General features: G+C 36.2%; 1 protein-coding gene across 6 annotated transcripts in view; it reads left to right on the top strand.

Moving 5' to 3' along the window:
- The window catches only part of SEMA6A (semaphorin 6A), a 140,237-nt gene that overhangs the window by 76,158 nt on the left and 41,678 nt on the right, over positions 1 to 22,401 (top strand). For 3 of the 6 annotated variants that reach the window (XM_072141084.1, XM_072141046.1, XM_072141054.1), the window contains exons 10-19: positions 2,195 to 2,412; positions 4,106 to 4,237; positions 5,519 to 5,674; positions 6,388 to 6,564; positions 8,908 to 9,048; positions 9,189 to 9,269; positions 12,330 to 12,388; positions 12,691 to 12,711; positions 12,893 to 12,940; positions 18,594 to 18,734. In XM_072141084.1, coding sequence (XP_071997185.1) covers positions 2,195 to 2,412; positions 4,106 to 4,237; positions 5,519 to 5,674; positions 6,388 to 6,564; positions 8,908 to 9,048; positions 9,189 to 9,269; positions 12,330 to 12,388; positions 12,691 to 12,711; positions 12,893 to 12,940; positions 18,594 to 18,734 — 1,174 coding nt within the window. The remainder of the gene's footprint in view (positions 1 to 2,194; positions 2,413 to 4,105; positions 4,238 to 5,518; positions 5,675 to 6,387; positions 6,565 to 8,907; positions 9,049 to 9,188; positions 9,270 to 12,329; positions 12,389 to 12,690; positions 12,712 to 12,892; positions 12,941 to 18,593; positions 18,735 to 22,401) is intronic. The other 3 variants (XM_072141092.1, XM_072141074.1, XM_072141065.1) reach the window with 2 other exon arrangements.

Below are 22,401 nucleotides of genomic sequence, written 5' to 3'. Positions count from 1 at the left end.
AAACCAGATTTATCAAGACTTTGATAAAGTCTTAAAATAATTATGATGTATACAGAAGAATACCCCAGACAGTCAGACAAATTTCAAAGAGTTATTTTTATTTATGAACTGTCTGGGACAAGAATATATAACCAAGGAACACTGACCAGAAGGAGCATTGGAATATGATCTTCTGTCACTTCACAGTGCATATACTTATCAGCCTGTATTTCACAGCAACATATGCTGACATCCAACAAATATAGAGCTGGAAATAAACTTTCTTTTTTAAGTTATGATGTAAGATGCTAATGTGATATCTGGGATGGTTTCTGTTCTTCAAAGAGTATTATGTAGATGGACAATCTCCAGAGATGGAGTACAGGCGGTCCCCTATTTAAGAACACCCGTCTTACAGACAAACCCTAGTTACAAACGGATCTCTGGTAATTTGTAACTTACTGTACTTTAGCCCCAAGCTGAAATAAAAAACTATCAAAGGTTTCTGCAATGAAGCTTTATTGTTAATCCTAGTTCTTAAAGCAAACCAACATTTCTAGAATCCATTTGTCACAAAGACTAAAAAAGAATTTGTCTTAAGTTACAATTCTAAAATATACAGTTTGGACTTGCATACAAATTCAACTTAAGAGCAAACCTACATAACTCATTTTGTACGTAACCCAGGGACTGCCTGTATATAGATATGTAAAAACCAGAAGTGCGTCACATCAGTAAATGCCTTTATTTTCCAGTCTGTTAAATTTAGAACTGTTCCAGGATGTATCTCACCTCCTACTGGGTACATGACCTGGGGCCATGCTCTCTTGTCAAGGAAATGTTATTTTGGTGAATATGCATTCATTCATACCAGACTCCATTGATGGTAACATTTGACTTTTAACATATTCTAGGTTTATTTGAGTCCCCTTTGACAGTAGGTCTATGGATAGTTCAAGGTCCTTATCTCTATGCAAAGTATAATTTATATGGGGTTGCCTGGACATTCAGTACATGATAGATAAGTCATACCAATGATCTCTGAGGGCCTACAAAGGTAGCTCAATCCCCTGTGAAGAGACAAATACTGCAAAGGAGGGGTTGTGGTAGATATTCTAAATTATCAGTTTCAAGCTATACCTCCACACATCAATCTTTACTTCTGCAATGGATTGGTAAAAGGCCCCCATTCTAATTTAATCATGGGGTGTAACCTACTAAATCCACATGGAGAAATATAAAGACCAGAGCCTTAGATAGCATTCAGGATATTGTTTCACATCATTCTATATGAAATGACTTGATCTTGTTTGTATACGAAAGACAAATAAAGGATTCATCTTTTTATATAATATACCATACTTGTTGGCCGAAAGCTCTCTACTACTGTGAAGTTTCAGGATTGTTGACTGAATACCTTCTCAGCCAACATCATTTCTCCTGACTCCCTCAAGTGTACATGAGTGTGCATGTGTTATCAGTAGGGTTGGACAATCCTTCTCACCGTAGAATGGACTAAACAGTCAGCAAATGTTGAGGCAGAGAAGCTAAATGGCTGTCTCTGATTATATTTATTTCCAATTGAGTCAGCTTTTGTTTGGTTAGCATGTAGAGAGGGAAACCGTTTGTATAGTTCATCTGACACATATTGTGGGGAATATGTAGCGCTTGAAACGATTAGTAAAACAAGCTTCTAAATTCATAAGTGCAAATGCTAATTCTGCATAATCTTTAATTAAACAAAAACAAAATACTATCCGGATGACTTCAGTGATTGAAATGTCATGGAGACTCTCTGCTTGTTAGAAGAGAATGAGACAGCAGAGGCAGAATTCTAAAGAAAAAGATTTGTCGGGGGGTTATGGAATAAAGTCAGCGAAGATCTTCTCAACATTCTAGAAAGTGGAGATTTGGAGAAGCATCCGGCTTTCTGAGTAATCTGTTCTGCACAAGGAGAATGTGCTTTTGTCTGTGGAAATGGAAAGCTAAGCAGTCTTTCTAGAAATTAATTTATATATTGCAGACATCTGATCTTTTAGGGGATTTATTGCACAGCTTTAAATGGCACATTCTTATCTTTTACAACACACGGTTCTTGCACTGAATTTTCCCTTTGGTGGCTATTTTTTCTCTGGAGGATTATATAGCTATTGTATCCAATTACAAATCCTGGCATTTTTTGACACTGTTGCTGAAATATTGTTTTTCTCTGTAGGTGGTGTTTCCGAGAGTTGCCCAGGTCTGCAAGAATGACATGGGGGGCTCTCAGAGGGTGCTCGAGAAACAGTGGACTTCATTTCTTAAAGCTCGATTGAATTGCTCTGTTCCTGGTGATTCCCATTTCTACTTCAACATACTGCAAGCTGTTACCGATGTCATTCATATTAATGGGCGCGATGTTGTATTGGCTACATTTTCAACACCCTATAACAGGTAACGGCTGCTGTTTTAAGCCCTTCTAAAAGCTTTTGCTAGGTATTTCTTACTTTAAGTGTTACTTTAGTGTTTAAAGATCATGTCGGTGAAGACATAGACCACCCCTATAATATGTTTCCATCTTATCAGCCGAATCCATAACCATATAAAAGCTTGCCGATGCAGTATTTCATCCATAGCAAGGGAGGAACAATATTCACTTGTCTAAAAGACTATCTAATACATATTGTCATAAGTTTCCATTTAACTCCTTATATCACTGCCTAATTTGGCACTGAAATGGAACCTGAACCAGCTAGTGGCAGGTTCCCATAGAGCTCTATTAATTAATTGACACCCTTCTTTTAGCTAGAATTTGTTTCCCTCAATTCCCCATATGATCACCTTTACAATGTTGTCAGGAATCCAGGGATATCTATAGCGAATTGAGGAGGGGTGTGGCCTCCTCAGGCTGAATCCAGCAACACATCCCCATGCTTTCTCAGCATGCAGCAGTAATGTCATGTGATATTCTGATGTCATATTCATTTTGACCTATTTTTGTCTTTATTGAACTGCACTTCAATAATACACTATATTACCGTACATCTGTTAATTTAGTTTATCAGCTTTTTACAAGGCCCCCACTGGCATGGAAACCGGTTGGCATCTTTTTAATTTCATTGCGGAATTAGGTTAGGAGGTTGTGGATCTGTGAAGCCTCTTGGAGGCTGTGGATGCTATTGACTATGGCATCTAAGTGGTAAAATGCAGATGATCAGTTACATGTTAATGTGAATATTTACTTCTAGGGATGGCATGTTTAGATTGCTATATTGCTGCCCTTCGTCCTAACTCCTTTAGATTTAATAGTACATCATGGATTGGAAAGGTGTTAGAGTGAACCAAGTAAGGGGTTCAATTGGAAGTGATTATAAAGTTAAACTGGTTTCAAATCTGTAAGAAAAATATATATTATGTTTTTACCAACAGCAGCAATAAATTATATGTTTGATGTTATAGAGGTCTGAGGCACAACATATCCTCATTGTGCAATAAGAACTCAAGTTTATTATTGACAGGATCTAAATAATTATAACTGTTATAACCTGTGGTGCAAAATATAACACAACAGCTATTGAACATCCTTTAAAATGCATCACATTCCCTGAAAAAGATAGTAAATTGGGCCATTTTTTTTTTAAATCAAATTCTTGGGAAACACAAATGCCAAATGATGTAATTTTGATCGTCTTAATTGGATGCTTTAGTGTTAGGCGGCATTCACTGCAAGACAAGATTGCTCTCTGTGGCTCAGTAGGTTTTTTTTGTGAATTAACGCTAGAAATGTGTTGATAATGTCTACGGGCCAACACTTCAAAATAATAGGCCATAATTCTAACAGCCCATTACCTGCTGTGCAATCCCCACGGTGGAGATGTTTTCTCAGGATATTTCTTTCTTTTAAAGTTCCTTGTAATTAGGTCTTTTTTTAGACGCCATTGAGAAAAAGGCTGCTAACAGGAACTCGACTGGCGCTACGTTTGTCTGTTTTACATGGGATCGCCCTGAGTTGTCAATAGATGAGGGTCATGAGTTCAGAGCTAAGCTTCTTATGACAGTAAGGCTTCAATGCGGCATGTGTTTGAGGGACAAATTGTATGCATAACTGTGGAATGAGTAACAAATTCTGGGAAATGTCACATTGCAGCATCCCTGGATCCGCTGTCTGCGCTTACGACATGGCTGACATTGCTAGCGTGTTTACTGGGAGATTCAAGGAGCAGAAGTCGCCTGATTCCACATGGACCCCAGTACCGGATGAACGTGTGCCTAAGCCCAGGTAAAACCTAATGCTCCCTTATTTATCTTTGAAACAGCAATACACATCTGATAAGCCTTAGATTGATTTTCAAGCATCTTATATCCTTCATTTCAATGCTATATAATTTGCTAAAAATCAATGTGTTTAATACATCTGTATTTAGTTAATGTACCACCTAACATATCTGTAATATTTCAAAACTTTCCTTGCAAAATATTTCAATAATAAAGTAGAACCTCTTGAAATTCAGATGGGCTTAAAATAAACCTATATACTACTAATTATGTTCTTAGGGGAAAGCAAAGGGCCCATAACTCAACAAGGGGTTCTGCTGCCCATATTATTATGCCAACAAAATAACATGGGGTATAATCATCAATGCTTGAACACAATTTGCTGTCAAAAAAGAAAAGAAAAATATGCAATTAATTTTCCAGCCCTGCGTCACCTTAATGCCAGGAGGGGCTGCAAAGGTGGCAAAAGGGCATCCTGGGCTGGAGCCTCTTGGTATATCAGGCAGATTGCGCTTGCAGGGGGAGTATCAACGTAACCAGTCATGATAAATATCCCCTCCATATCTTATAGAAGCCAAAAAGATTGTGGTTGTCCAAACTGAAAGGTTTTCACATCTTGCTTCGACTTGTAAAGAAACTCCTCACTGTATGTTCCAACTTGTTAGGAATACTCCTTCTAATTATACAGTATATTTGGGAATTGTGTCTAGTGCACTTTTCCGCAATGTATAAATGTAGGTTTACTTTACACTTTAATTATATGTCTCCCATTCTAAAAATGATGAAGTGTATAGTTTATCTTCCTCATAATATTAGGTAATGAGCCAGTAAAAGCAACAAATAGGGGGGGGGGGTGACAGTAATTGTTAAATATTGTATTTGGCCATAAAACTTGACATTATGTATCATTTATACTATAAAGGAGGAGAACATGTTTGTTACTTTATTATAAAATAAAAACGTTGGATATGTCTGTTTTGACATTTTATTCCAATAAAACTCTAATTGCCAGTTTGATGAATTTATGATAATGAGCAATCTGTCAGGATTTGACCATATTAATATATGTCAATCCTGAAGAATAATTGCCTCTCTTAGTTTTATATGGGGCTTGGAGAGGATGTAATTACAGCCCTGTTTATGGAATCCTTCTTTTCCATTTGGATATAGAGCAATTTGAATTGTTGAGTAAACAAGTGTTATTGAGGTTGTGCTCAGGAAACCATGGTATGTATGATGCTTTTTTATGTGTTTGATGCAATAATTTTTCCATTTTCTCTTCCAGACCAGGCTGCTGTGCTGGATCCGCAACAGTAGAAAGATATGCCACATCCAACGACCTGCCAGATGACACTCTTAATTTCATTAAAACCCATCCCCTTATGGATGAGGCAGTGCCCTCTATAGTAAACAAGCCATTGTTTCTTCGAACTATGGTTAGGTAAGTCACTTCCAATGTCTCGCAGTAAAAAACATGGTTTGTACTGATAGTAGGAAACGCGCTTTGGATACTTTGAAGGTCTGTAAACATATCTGCTGTTCTTGGCTTTTCTCCAATATGAAGTGATGAGAGCTCAGGGCAGATGCCACAAATGTCCCAGGGCTGCTTTCAAGATATGAAATGTCATTTCAGCTGTGCTAAAACCAGATGTCTGTGAAGATAGAGATCAGGAGGTCCTTCGTTATTAGTTTGCCTCTTGAGATTTGATGGTGGTGGTAAGGGGACTTTCAATATCACACCAGCATATTGGCCAATTTACTTTTTGTGCCATTATCCTCTGTCTCTAGATGAGATTTACAGATTATTTTAATTAATTCACTGTTTCATAGAAATCCTTCAAGACTCATGAAACATCTGCACAAAAACAATAATGCCATGGCCGGGATATATAAATATTGGATTAAATATACAATGATATAAAATCATTTTAAGTTAACATTGAAAGTTTACTTTTTTTATCTAAACTTTTTTTTAAATGTACGATTTTGCTAAGCAGATGGTTAACAGCTTAGCTCCTCCACATACAGTATGTGGGAAATATTAACATTAATATAACCTTTAAAGTTATTTATGAAAGAATGATTTGCAATGATTATAGTACAAAAATAGTGACCCAGTTATAATACATGAAATTTCTGAAAATTTGTTTCCAGGTACCGGCTAACAAAGATTGCGGTTGACACTGCCGCAGGTCCATACCATAATAACACAGTGGTGTTCCTGGGATCGGAGAGGGGTGTTGTACTCAAGTTTTTGGCAAGGACTGGATACAGTGGCTTTCTCAGTGACAGTCTCTTTTTGGAGGAGATGAATGTGTACAATACTGAAAAGTAAGTGTTCTACCAAGTACAGATTCTACTGTGTGTTTTTGCTAATTGATATCTGACATAAGGGTCATTGTTGTCCAAAGCTCCTGATTTTGGAAGGACCAACCCATTGTACGTATATATGAGACAATGTCGGAGGAAACTAAGGGTCAGGGAAGCTGCGCTTCCACCTATGTGGTATATCTGCTGTAATAAACTTGTACTGTGCAAGTTATAAAATTGACTGATTATTGCTACACTCTATATTATAAACATATTATAATATTAAGGGGAACCTAATATTTCAGGTTCACCAAATTTTTCACAAATACAGATAGTGGCAGGTTCCCTTAGAGCCCTAGTAACTAACTGACACCCTTTTATTAGCTAAAAAAATGTTCACCTCAGATTCCCAAATATTGAACTTTCTCCAGGGACATCAATAGCAAGTCGATGGGGGCATGGCCTTCTCTAGCTGAATCAAGCATTTCCTTCCCATGCTTTCTCTGCATGCAGCAGTAATGTCATGTGACCAGAGTGACATCATCACAGGTCCTTTAGCCTTCTACCATTAGCAAACTGTACAGCAAGCATGTATCTCACGAAATCACAGCATATCATATTACATGCCACAGCCATGCAACAGCCTGCATGGAGGGGATGCAGGCATGCTGTAAATTTTTTTTATCTGGTCAGATATGTGCATGGGGTAAAGTTTTCTAATGTTAAGATGCTAAAGGACCTGTGATGATGTCACCCTGGTCGCATGACATTAGGCCATACCCCTTGACTCACTGTATAGATCCCTAGATACCAGACAAGTTTATAACTTTGATTTTATGGGCAACTATTTTTAGCTAAAAAAAGAGGCCAGATAGTTACAAGGGGTCTATAGGAACCTGCCACTAGCTGTATTGTGAAAAATGTGATGACAGGTTCCCTTTAAAGGAAATCTACCATCACAATCAAGCATGATAAACTAGGGACACTTACTCGTACATCTAGGCAACATGACTGTGATAATCTTTAGCCTCTTTCCTTCTAAAATCTACTTTTAAAATCATGCAAATGAGTTTGGGGGACTACCCTAGCCTCTCTGTGTTTTGGCTTTAGAGATCTCACCATCAACCATGCTTGCTCAGCACTTATGTAGTGAGCAGAAAGGGCTGCTAAGGAAGCAGTGGGGGGTGAGACTGTGTGTAACTGAAAGGAAGGTTCATGACAGTAAAGGTCTACATTAACTAACACTTACCGATATTGAAAGACTACATACAGCAAAGTATACAACTCATCTTGACATCCCAGCGTATATAAAACCAGGCAGACTTATTTCTATGCCTCTATTCCTTATCTTTCAGATGAGGTGTAATAAGAATGTAGGCTTCATCTGTTATCTCTATCATGTGTGAGAAAAGCTTTCAACAGCCGCCTTCTAATAGATGAAATGAGGGAGATATGTGTGAATCTTATTGCTTCCCCAGATAACCCAAGAATAAACTGTTTATACGTGTTATGTGTTTGTTGAAACCCTTCTATCTAGTTTTTAGTGCCATCTTATATACCATGCTGTCTGCATGCTAAGAATTTAAAAGAGAGTCCTCATTATACTAGATACAGTATACTGTAAATTGTTCCATTTTAGTCTTGTTGATTTTGTTATACATTTAAGTTCCCATATCTTGATGATCTTTTTTTTTAGATATTTGTCCTCAATAGATGGGTCAGGGGATCCAGATTTTCTTGAATGTCCCAAATCTATTACAGATGTCCCCTACTTAAGGACACCCGACTTACAGATGACCCCTAGTTAAAGACGGGAGCTACAATTATAAAATATACAGTTTTGACTTACGTACAAAATTAACTTAAGTACAAACCCAGGAATCTATCTTCTAAGTAACCCGGGGACTACCTGTATAAACTTTTGGCATGTCCTCTCTAATGGGAAACCCATAAAAGATGACAAGCTAAGAATTTTAATTTTAGTATTTTATCTTTAGGTACTGGAGTTTAGATCACTAAATCCTAACTTCCATGTATGAGATGAAGCTGACCGTATGGGGCAGAGGTATTAGGAACCATAAAGGACATTGTGTAGTGGATGTTAATAGAACTGCAGCTTTCTCCCTATAACATATATAACCACAACACAATATAAGGAGTGTCCCTTGTTGCATTGCTTGCGGTTGAAGCACCACATAACCCTTCAATCAGATGATCAGAGGAAAATCTATTTTTCTTCTCAACTACAGTAAATCCATAGAGAAAGAATCATTCTTCCAGTAAACGTCTACCATTCAGTTTGGAAATCTATATGACATAAAGATCTATTCCACCACAACTCACCTTGTCACATTTTTTGCGTAGGTGTAACTATGAAGGAACAGAAGACAAGAGGATTATTGGAATGCAGCTGGACAAGCAGAACAATGCTCTATATGTTGCATTTTCCACCTGTATCGTCTGGGTACCGCTTGCAAGATGTGAACGTCATATGAAGTGTAAAAAGTATGTTCTTTTTTCCAACCGATTTTACATTGTTAATGGATTGTTGCTTGTCCCTGAGTAGATAGGATGCTCTTTTTGTCACCGCTTGGGTTAAACTGAGATGAAATCCTCATTGTGTGTTCTCTATCCCTTATGTCTAGGACTTGTATTGCTTCCAGAGACCCATACTGTGTTTGGTTGCGAGATGCGGGAACATGTTCACAGCTGTCACCTGGTACTAAGTAAGTTGACACAAATCACAAGATTTAACCATTCCGGAGATTATGTCAGTGAATGTTTTAATTGGCTACGCTATTGACTTTGTCTCGGAGGTCTGACTGCTGCGAAACAGGGGTAATTATAATAATAATAAAAAAAAGAAGAAACCAGAATTCATAATGTACAGCCAGCCTGACACATGACACAATGTTTCCATTCTGCAGTATAAAGATTTGCCAAAGAAATTTTTAACAGTGCAAGTTCTGTAACAAGACAAAGTTGTCCTTAGCAAGCATGTGCCTCCATGCCAGATATCTGTAATTATAATCACTATAATAGGACTTTTCAATTCATGGAACTACTCAGAGCCACCACATATTATCCACACAGTAAATGTTTGGAATATGCAATAGAAATTTAAAGCAAAGAAAACAATTTGAATTTGTTTTTGCAGATCAATACTAACACAGGAACTTTATTGTGCTCAATGGGGGATTTACAGTAGAGAATCTTATTTTGCTCACTACACAGTAGAGAGTCTGATTATTATTGGATATACTTCAATACATCTCCTATACGACTGGCATTAAAACCTGTCCTCACGGGAATGCTGTGATTCATTCATTTGGCCACACACATTCTCAAATGTTCTAAATGTCTGGATCCTCTGGGGCCCGCTTAGCATAGCTGACCATTGACCGTGATCACCGCAGGTCACAGTCAATGGAAGGCATATTTTTACCATCTGTGTGGTCATGGTCAACTATTCCATTGAGAGTGGTTGTTGTTGGTACGGCCAGTTTGGCTCTTGCGTAAATGGTTAGTATTACATATTTGGCACATAAGCCATTTTAAGTGAAATCCATTACAAGAGTTTGCAGAGTCTGCAGCATTATAGGTGCCTAAGAAAGAGTAGTAAGAACAATATAAATCGAAAGCAGATGTGAATAGTCATAATAAGTGCAGCTTATTACATCACAAACCACTAAAAGCTTAATGACTTCCATGGGTAAATCGTTATTTTGGGTTTATTTGGCTTTTCATTGTTGTAGTAAGTCATAGCCTCCATCCAATGTGAATATTTATTATGTACAAGTTGAGTTTGTTTACTGGAAGCAAAAATAAGAAGCTGCTTCACCCATTGTAAGTCATCGACACATTGGTTTCATTAGCAAAATTGAATTAGAAGCAAACACTTCTGGGTAGAGGGCTCACATCTGACAGACGTATGGAGTAACTTTCTAAAAATACATGGACATCTGAGCAGCATTCCAAGCCACAGTTGACAGGACAAAGCCTATTGCATAGACACAATATGATTATTGTGCAAGGGGTTGTTTGGGTGACACATGCTGTTCTCTCCTAGCTACTATACAATGCTTAAGCCTCACAGAGTTACAATTGACACCTCAAGAAGATTTGAGATATCTTGTTAGAAAAGGATTGTTTTTTATATTTTCATTTTGTTCGTAGAGTACATATTATATTATATGAATAACCTCTAACTATAAGATATATATGGATATATAGATATATAGATATATAGATATATAGATATATATATATATATATATATATATATATATATATATATATATATATATATATAGAGAGAGAGAGAGATATAGATAGATAATTTATTTATGTTATATTCCTTACATATCATTAACATATTCTTCAGCTCCAGAAAGATAGTGTCACTATTCACCTTGTTGAGTTCTTGTCTCCTAATGGCGTTCACAATGCCATAAGTATAACACAACTAGGAAGAAAATAACTCTGTATGTGAAGGAAGTCCACAAAGATCTGGAGATTCAGACTTTATGGAGTTTTTGGTATACACTTTAATAAATACAACAGTAGGATCTCAGTTGGCATAGTGTGGCTGCAAAAGCTAGTAGTAACATAACTGTTATGTGTATAAAGAAGCCAGCAATGATATTTATGGTAATCTGTGATCTTTAATCACCATACCCATTACAAATTGGCCCCCGGCCAAAAATAAGACCTTGTAAAATGTTAGCTTGATAAGCATATAAAACCAAACCAAAACTATAGAAAACCATACTGTGAACTATAGATGCTGCAATGAGATAGCGGAGGGGAAAGTTGGCTTTACAGATAGAAAAACATTGTTTATAAGAGAACAGTTGTCTGAAGCTGTTCCTGGCTTCTCCAGGAAGGGAAAACTTTCTTATGTCTATAAGTGGGCACAAGTCACAAGGAAGGTATGATGAATCTTATCTATTTGGTGTCTAGCAGCTACTTTCTTTTTGGCCTGAACTGAAAACTGGGTCAGTATTGAGCATTCATGTGTATGCATGGGTAAGAAGAATATCCCTTAGCTGAAGAAGTATTTCCCTGATAGCCAGGTAGGCTTTTAGAAGGTTTGGGATTTTTAACTATTCTTCACATATCCTCAAAGTTGAGATTGCTAGGGGTCCAGAAAAACGGCACCACCACTTGACGTGGTCACAGGTCTCTACTAAGCTTTATTTCTACACCAATTGATGTAGTGTACATCCATCACATGGTGAATTCCAGTGAATACCTAGCACATCCGGTCACTTATGGTCTCTATAAAATGTGGATCCCGTAAAGCCCCTAGGTAATATATGCTGCTTGGTTCCTAATAATACACATCTGAGGTTGCGACTCCAAACATAAATTATAGATGCATTGGGGTGTACAGACTTTTGGATTACATGTGATATCACCACTAGGCTTCACGCTTACAGAAGTTTTTTGTTCGAATTGCTTTATAGTGCATTTAGTTTTGATTAATTTAACTGTAAATATTCTATTAAAATGCTTATTTCTAGACTTCAAATTGAGATTATTTTGTAAAAACAGAACAGATGTCCCAAACACAATAGCCTGGAGCTTGTTAGACTTATATTTTAATGGAATATAGTCAAGGTCACCCTGTCTCTATGCATTCTGTTTTTATGTCTTTTATTTTTGCACTTTTTGACTTGTGTTTTTGTCCGAATGTGCACATGGAGCTTTGATGTTTTAACACCAGCTGCATGTAGCCTGTGTGCTGGGGTTCCTAATCCTCTGTTTTTCTTCCTTCTTCACAGAGTGCCATTTGAGCAAGACGTAGAGCATGGCAATACAGACGGCCTAGGCGACTGCCAAAGTAAGCAAAGAATCAACCCTGTGTTTACTTTGGGTGAAATAAGCCTTCTAAATTCCCAGAGTCAACATTACCTGCAACAATAATAGCAAATACACTTTGCATTAACAAGCTGAAAGAATTCTATCATTGTGACTCTGACATGAGAGGAACCTCTATGTTTGCAAAAGGGGAAATGGAGAGGGCAGTTATAGTGTTGAGCTGATGTGTTGTAGGTGGACTGTAAAGAAGGTGTTAGATTTCATAGGCCATACATTGTATAGAGGAAGCAATAGTAACATTTTCCTTCTTTGTTTCTTTTCCAGATTCTTTTGTGGCACTAAATGGTAAGAAAAACCTACCAGATTAACATTTACTTTTTTTTAGGTTTTAACTTTGTTGTAAAAAAAAAAAAAGGTTTTTGCTTTATACTTTTATTTTGTTTCTTTTTAAAAAAAAAAAATATATTTATTTTATTATTTTACAAATTTATTATTACAAATGCCATCCTCCACTATTTTTCCATAGAGTTTTCAACTGCACCTCCAGATCAGGAAATATTTTACACAGTGTATGGTCAGTTTTTACATGTTTTGTAAACCATTCTTTAAGCAGTTGTAGAAAATAGCAATATTATCCATGTTAGATCTTTTCTACTATTTCTATCTGTGGTTTAGAGTTAACCAAAATTGCTTTAAAAAAAACATGGGTTTTTTTTGGACTTCTAAGTGTAATCATTTGAACAATAGAGAGAAAATGGATTTATGGCACAAGAATCTTAAATAATTGGAAAAGACAGATTCTAAATGTTCTATATACTATATTTCCAGATTAAAAATGTTCCTTCTTCAGAGATCTTCTAGGTTGCAATTTGCACCTCCTAAGCTATTAATGCAGAGTAGCAGGCATATTAATATTTACTTATCTCCCAGTAGAAGTCTCATATTTCACCGATAAGGGGATATAAGATATGAAACTTGAAACATTGCGGGCAAAGGAAAAATCTTTCTTTTAAGTAGGAATAATTCTGGAAGTCTCATATCCATTGCCACAGACAAAGCTAATAAATTGATATAGCATTAATAATATATTCAGTTCCTTTAATCTGATAATGCCTAGTTAATGACCTTCCAAATTGCTTTCCTGACAGTATTTTCATACAAATTAACAATAAAAATGATATTTCTTCCTATTGTGCATGTAGGTGGATAAATGGCACATCTAAATTTATACAGAACTCTATGCACTTCTCAGACAGCTCCCTATTGTTTCTGATGGGTTTATTTTGGCATGTGAAGACATAGTCACTAAAGTCGCTAATTAAATACAATGTGGTATAAGTTGCTCACTTGTACTTCTTAAAGGCAAAGAAAACATATACCGAAACTAGATTTTAGTTTTGAATTTCTCACCGATGTACAATAACTAAGCCTATCCTATGAAGGTTTAATATTATGTTCTGCTCTTATAAAACTAATATTGGGCAAGAGGCAATTTTGGTGACTAAGACCATTATTACAATGTAATATTCCCTTTCCTACTTAGTAGTACTTATTGTCCCCTTTCATCTAACTCAATTTTTGTAGTCACTAACATATAATGTGTAGAACATAAATCTTTATTGTTGTAGTCCATCTAGAATAGATGAAGTCCGTGTGTGTCCACCAGTCTTTAGTAATGGTAAAAATTTACAAATATTGATGTTTTGGAAAAATGCAAATCTACATATCACTGTCAAAAAGAGTCATAACCCGTAATGTCTCAGTAAAGACATTCATGCCATATGGTAGGAAAGATAAAGGGCATCCTCCGGACAATAAGATATTCTTGATATATCATAGCAATATGTGTTTAATGTCATTACTAAGGTAAGCCAAACAATTGTCATATTTTCCATATTTCTCTATAATCTCTTGGGTTGTTCACAGTGGGAAAAGACTTCATTAGACATATTAAGATGGCCATGTATATTAGATCATTATTGTCCATATTTGATGGCCTCAAAATGACCAGGCATACATATGGAGACCTCCAAACTCCTCTGTGATGGCAAATTATGGTTTTGATATTGGGCAGTTGTAGCTTAACACACCCAATCCTTTGATTCCCAGGGGAAATATGCTGAGGAGTAACTAGAAGAGTCTGCCATCAGCTTGCTCCCTTCTACGTGTTGAAAAAAAAAACATGTACACTTAGCCAAGCCAATTACATATGCATAAGTTGGTTGAACAAGAACTGGACTGACACCTATTCTGTATGTATGTCCAGTGTAAACATAACACAAAGTAAACTAAATCTAGTGGAAAATCAATCCAATAATTCTAAGATTGGTTTAAATGATATATTATACATTTCAGTTTTATATTACAGATTTTCTGTATCTATTCCGTGGTGTTAAGAAGCAAAATAGTAATTATTATGTAGAATCTAAATCAATTTTAGAACAACTGTTGATCCAAGACACGTCTTGCTCTTGTTGATAAACACTTCCCAACAAGCCTTGAAAGCTACAATTATAATGATTTGACAGAGCTTACTGGATTGTGTAGTTTAACAGCTGGAAAGACGTCAAGTAAATATACAGTGCATACATTATATGCTGTTCAAATTTGCAATTTTAAAAGCACATCGGGTCGGGACTTCAAAATAGTGTTCTCACTGCTATAAAATCGGTTGGAAAGTGCCCCTCTATTCTGCAGAGAAAATCTATGGTCGAAAACCTCAATGCCCCCATACCTAATGATTTCATTTTCTTTAGTTGAGTATCTCTCATTTCATCTTGACAAGTAGAGTAGCGTGTGAGCATTCTGTTTTCAGACTCCTCTCCTCCAAGAAGAACAGGATTGGGAATATTGAACTCCAATTGCTGGATATATTATAACTTTATTAATTAATTAAAATTTGGCAGACCATGTTATGCATACAACTTTTCTCTTCTCCATGATGTTTGCTGGATCAACACACAATGCTAAAAATGGCACTTGTGACAAATAAGGGGGCTGTCTATTTCAACCAGATATGAGATATATACTGTAGTAGCAGTCTGATTGGTTGTTATGTCCAGCCCCTTTAAAAATATCTCTTATTGATAATAAATTATGAAGCAAAATTGTGATACTTTAAGATAGGGAAATGTCGGGTAAGTACATCATTTGGTTGGAGGTACCCTTTAAGAAATATGATCTAAAATGATTCCATTAAATCTATTCTGTAACTAATCACACTAGACAGGTTAAGCGTAATGAAACTCGGATGATCAATCTAATCATGATAAAGATTATGATTTCACGTAATTATCATAATAGCCCAATCTTTCATTTATGGCAGTGATTTATTATCAGGCTGATATCAACCATTAACTCACGAAATTATAGTTGGGGAAAGTATTACTTCCATTAAATCCATCTCCTGATAAAATGAAAGCTTGCTAAGGTATGATGTACGAACATATAAGATCAAAAGGTAAATTTAATGCAAACTACTTCATGATTCTTTTAAATGAAACCCAAGAAAGGTAAATTACATCCTTTAAAGCAGAGAATCTTAAGATTTTAAATTGGGAACTGATTTAATTGCATCACATATAATGTCATCTATCAATCAATTTACAGAATAAAAGCCATATAAAGAAAAATCAGTGCTAAATAGGACAAGAGCCCATTGTAGACTCTAAACAATGCACAACAAAGGTACAGAAGCGAACAAGATGGTGCTACTTTTCTTGCCTTCTCCTTAAATGACCAAACACGTAGTCAGTATCATGCTGTGCACCGTTGTTTCTCTACTCTGTACGTAGCACAATAGCCTTTAAGATTCAAGCTGTACTGTTTACTCTGTGCTCAGTTCCCCGACAAAGCCTCTTTGTTGATAAAAGGAAGGGTGTCTCTTTGTTACCTGAAGAAATGACACCACAAGTGGGTCACACAGTGTAGCATTTGTCTTAAATATGTATTGTTTCATTGTAGCAAGATTTGTATTTTATTGACTCTACATGGAACATTACTGACAGATGTTTGAAAGCGCTATAGTCCGGGCAAACACACGCGGCATTGTTTGCTCAATGTATCGATTTATTCATTTATTTTAAGCGGTTTTGTCAAGGAAGATGCACACGGCGTGCTGCATTTTCTTCCACTTTAAATACTGTAATGAAGAGAATGCAAATAGTAATTATACATATGGATTAGGAGAAACCATGTAGAAAGTTTAAGTGTAGCAACAATATTGCGAAATTTCGAGGCACAACGAGCCAGTGCTGCACAAAGAGGATCCAATTCAACATAAACATACAACTAGCACAGTACAAAGTAAAAATAATACAAGAAACAGCTAAATCTTCCTATTTCTGCAGAACCAGCTGACTATCTAATTTGTATGGGGATAGTCTATCTTCTAGAGACAATACGTGGGACCCCATCGGACCCCTCGATTTAGTGATCTGTGGGGGTCTCATCACTGGGACCACCACTGATCAGCAAGTTAGACCCTGTCCTGTAGATAGGGCCCAACTTATGTTCGTGGGAAAACCCCTTAAGACAGAAGGGACCAACAACAGGTCAAATAATTGAAATAATGAAATGCAGTCTCTCCACACAACGGCCATCTATGATAAAGAGTAGGAACACAATACCTTATATTTTTTTTGTCCTTGCATAAGGAACTGTGTTCCTATTTCTCATCGTAGATGTCCATCGACCAAAGAGATGCTTATAGCATTGCAGCATTGAATTTCTTCTTTCGTAATGCTTTCCTCTAATGATAGATATTTCATAGGTGGGAATAGGAGAAGCAGCTGTTTAGCAAAATGGTATTGAATGTATAAGGGCATCTAGCATATAAATAAAAGATCCCTATGAACATCTTCTGCTATGTCATAGTCTTAAAATCATATTGGTAGCGTCTGCGGTCATAAATGAGAACAAATTGAAAGGTCTATGAAGAAGTGCTTTTCATGGTATTAAAGCCAAATACCCCTTACTCTAATTCATTATGTCAAAGTACCCTTATGGCTATGATCATACACTGTGCTGCACATTGAACACTTATCATGACTGCAGTGTAAGTATGCCCCAGAGAGCTGTGCCCCTAAGGCAAGATGTATAGCAGTTATAGAAGCCACGATCTATACCATGTTTTAGCCTCAATCTAGAAATTGGTCCAAGGTCACAGACATCATTTAATCTTCTGACCATCATCTGGGTCAGAAAATAATTTTACGCATGGTATCCCCTTTTAAACAACTGACTATATTCATAAGTGAAAAAAACAAGTGAGACAAAACATTTAATATATACTTCTTACCCATAAAGACATTCAGTCACCTGATGTGTAGCTTCTGAACAAATAATTGTATGTCTACAGTATCTCTTGCCGGAGGCTAAGTGCATTATACACTCCATAATCTTCTGAAATGGCCCTTTTGTTATGCATAAAGTTCTAGTTTCTTTACATTACTCATTCTAGGCCTATTGCAAAATGTGCTGGAAGATATTACATTGCCAAATGCAAAACATTATCCAAATGACAAAATCTTCACTAAAATGCAAAGAAATTTATAAATGTTGACATTGAACATTAATATTTCACTTGCTGCTCTAAACCATAAACCCTAGAGTATGAAATATTTACAACTCTGGGCCCTTTTCTTACATTTCCTAAGATTAAATTAAAATGAAGCTTTTCACTTCAATCTTTTCTAAGACCTCCAGTCCTACTTGGGGAACTTTGTTTAAATATTCGGTTTTCTAAAATTGGCCACCATTATAGGTCAGAGAGCATTTCCTAGTCTATAGTCCTGATTGACCACGAGACAAGGTATACTTCTATAACTCTGTAGCTGGAATTGTTATTCATGTTTCTGGAAAAGATGATGTCACAATTGGTGGAAATTTTAATAACCATATTAGTTGTCACCAAACTTTTACAGAAACAAATATATTTACCAAATACATAGGAAAATCCAAGCTTTGTAAAAAAAAAAAAGAAAAAAATTGTGTTTAGAAAGTATTAAAAGCTACTTCTGTAAATGACACAAAAAAATTCTGTGTAGAGACTATTACCTTCTTAGGGATAGATGATTTTATTGATTTCTTTATAAAACTACAACAAAATAATGAAAATATGTCTGTTTCATGTAGGCATTGTTCTAAAGCATCAAACAATCATACTCTTATGAGAAAATCTATTGCTAATAATGTGTCTGATGAAATTGAACGCTCAAATTCCTTAGATCCCAGTACAACCTCCCACTCCAGAGGGCACGAGAGTTACGATAGGGGTACAATCTTGGACTGGAAGGACACCTATGACTCTTCTGAGAACACAGACCCCCATGTGGCTGACACTTTCCATAATCACCCGGACAAAAAGGGTAAGGCCTTGGAAAAATAAATAAATAATTGTATTATGAGAAGTCAATCGGGGAGGGAGGTGATTTTACATGGTGTGGATGCTTTCAGCTGAATTAGTTCAATATGATGGACAAATCAGGTGGTCCTCAGATAAGCGATCTATGTACATGCATAATATATGTTGATGTTTTGTTTTGTATTTCAATGTTTCTTTTGTTTTTGTTTTTTTTATTCATCTAAAATATGTATAGTTTTATCATAAAGCAAATGCCACAAAATGCAAATAATGTCCCAGAAAAATCAGAAGAACCTTTCAGTTCAACTCTACACAGCCATGTCAGACTGGAATCTGTAAGCTATTAGGTCGGGACTATAATAATATTAGGCCTAAATTGTTTTGTGACTGTACACTAATTTAATACACCCGTTTTTCTATAACCTATCAAAGAAGATAATGACTTTGAGTTTAAGGAGATAATGACTACCATTTCTTAACTGTCGTGAACATTTGGTTACGAGCATCCTGCATGTGTGACCCATTTTCTATACACATTACCTCATAATGGGCACTTGGTAGGATAAAAGGGTGATGTCCTTTGTTATTCCAATAAGGGAATGCAGACAATATGAAAGTCATTGACCTATAACCTAGAACAATCGACCCCTAACTTATGATATCCTCAGCCACTGACTACACAGCAGAACCCATTGGCTAATTTTATTTTACTGATTAAAGTAGTGGCCTCAGATTATTAACCCATGAAAAGAGAAGAATGCCTTATGCAATGAGTAATTCAATCATCTTCTGTAAAAGGGTAGAAATTTGGAACTCTTTATGATTTCTGACCTATTCATGAAGAGATGGCACACTGAACCAGCCCATTATCTCCTCCGAATCATCCAAAGAACTAATTTTAACATTATCTTGATGTTTCTCTCCTGTCATTACGCCAAATAATAGATATCACATTGTGCTCGACTGCTTCTCCAGGGTGTTAAAGAAAGACATGATTAATGAACGAGGTGCTGAACCAGAAAACTTGCCCTGCAAATAGAAAAGCAACCCAGAGACATGCTAAGAATCTGTAGATGTCATTGGATAAAAGAGGAGTCAATGAGACAATAGACAATACATTTTCACACGTGTCTGATATTTAGGTGGTAACATTGCATAATGGTTTTAATTGTTTGCTTTATTCTTATTTTGTTGCTATTGGGAGATGGGCTTCCATCAATGGTATTGTGACTATCATATTGACTAAGCTGAAAGCATCCCACACACCAACATGTAAAGAATACAAGACAATGGTGGCAGAGGTTACGCATGGGTGTTTTATCATTATCACATTTGTGTGCTTAATACTCCTTGTCTGTCTGTCCACTTATTGCCAAATAAACCGCAACAGCATAAAACGGGAAGACAACGAGTAAACGTGCTCTACACAAAATCCAGTTAAATGCTTGATGTTTTGTTTTTAATTTTTGTGTTAGTTTTTTTTCACTTTTGCTGATGACTTTGATTTTGTGGACTACAGTTTTTGTTTTCACTTTTTGTTTTGCAAAGTGCTATGTGGTGTTATTAAGTGTAATTCCTGTGGAAGGTGTCTTCTTTCATTTTCACACTGACAGTCAAAACCTTTTGTGTACTAATTTTTAATTCACTTGCTGCTTGGTTTGCAATGACACTAGTGGTTTGATGATGTCACATCCATATGTTCAACATATGCACAAGCACAGGTACCTGGAGGATTAGGATGTGCTAGGTGGCCCTTGAAATTGCTTGGCTCATCGGGATGTGACATTTGTACACCACTGCTTAATTAGCTAAATATACTCTGGAGTTGTGCAGACAAATACATTTTCATACAAGTTAAAAAAAAATATGTTTAAATGAATATCTACACAGCATACTGCTGCTTGTCAGAAAGCTGGCTTATCCTCATATGCTTAGCAATTGTGATACAACTCCAGTGTATGTTTTATTACTGTGCAGTGTTTTTTTTAATTTTCATAGACTTTTGTGTGTTTCTCACTTATGCAAGTTTTACTAAAATCATTTCCTACACTAACCCCTCTCCCTCCTCCTGCTACCATTGTACTTAGCCTCCCTCCTCGGTTCCTTCCCTTAAAGTGACATTAACATCTAAAATTCTTTCCATTCATCCTAGCATATATTTGTTAAATCTACTTCTTGGTGATAAACGTATCTATATATTTATCATAAAACTTCTAATGGATAGCGTAAGAACATTACATGTAATTCTGATTTTGGGAATCATGTCTTTACCAGCTGGACTAATGGGGCTTCATTCAATACAGTGTTCTATGCAGCTGTGCCAGGGACAGACTGAGGATCCTCAGGCCCACCAGATAAATTATTCTGGATGCCCACCCTTTATCACCACCTAAGATATACACCCCACTAGCCTCTAAATTAAGTTGTCTTCTACTGTTTCTCTTTGGTTCAGAATTAGGATAGAAGAAGATCCTTAGAAGAAGATGAACCCAAGAAAAAGATCCTCTGGTAACTCAGGTTGGCCAGTCCAATGCTGACCGTGTTATACCTGTTCCTTATAGTTGTCCATAGACATAGACAACTCTTGGCTAAATTAAAATTTGGTTAACATTCAGACTTAACAGGGAGCTACTCAAGTAAAACTGATGAATTCTTAGATTAGCATTTTATTTACAAACAGTGGATTATAGTTGTATCAAGAGGAGATGTTAGTTCACACAAGATTGACATGCACAACTTTAGTAGGATGAAGGCAACTTGAAGGGGTTGTCCAAGAGTTGTGAAAAAAAAAACAAGTAATAATAAGTAGATCTTTATTAATTTAAGAAGCCCCCTCCGGCCACCTTTGGTTTTTTTTCACAACTCTTGGACAACCCCTTTTAACCCCACTCAGCTACAGTTATTGGTAGGGCCACCACTGATCAGACATGAATCACAAGCATAAGGATAGAAAAATGTTAAATCTTGGGACAACCCCCTTTAACCTCTGATATAGCAAGACCTATGGGCATGAATATAAGGAATATGACTAAAGTAATACAGTTCTGGATAGCTAGAAGAATTTTAGTTGACTTGTAAAGATCTCCATAGAAATGATAATTGTTAATAGGTCAAGCAATTCTTCAATCATTAGGAAGTATTGTTACATTTACTGAAACCATTGAACTATGGCTCCAAAGTTTTCCTGCTTATTGTATCTATAAGCTTAGTTGCACCTCCAAAAGCTCAATGATATGCTTGTTGAATGAAAGCCCCATCTTTTTGTCTGTAGCTAGCTCAATTCATACATTTACTAATGTCTATCCATTGGAAGTCAATATGTATACCTGGAAAAATAAAACAAAAGAACATTTTACAAATACAGGCTTAGAATGAATGGTCTTTTGTAAGCAAAGGTGTTGATGCCTTTTTAAGTCAAGAACATCTAAGAAAACCAGTCTTTCTGTGATATTCCAAGGCTTTATCCTATTGGTAATGACATACTGCTTGTGTCTATGTGTAATAGATATACTAACTGAACCTGTAGGTGTCAGATGCAGCTCTACATGCAATAAGGAGAAAATTAAGTCATTTTCTTCGTTCATTAAGCTGCATTTCCATTGACCTTCCCTGTTGGTCCTCGTCTGGTTTATTTTCTCCTTGCACCTTTCTTTAGATGTTTATAACTTATA

Source organism: Engystomops pustulosus, chromosome 1 (assembly GCF_040894005.1).
Source record: "Engystomops pustulosus chromosome 1, aEngPut4.maternal, whole genome shotgun sequence".
Classification (NCBI taxonomy): Eukaryota; Metazoa; Chordata; class Amphibia; order Anura; family Leptodactylidae; genus Engystomops; species Engystomops pustulosus.
The sequence above is the reverse complement of the archived record's forward strand: the minus strand, read 5'-3'. Positions and strand labels throughout refer to the sequence as shown.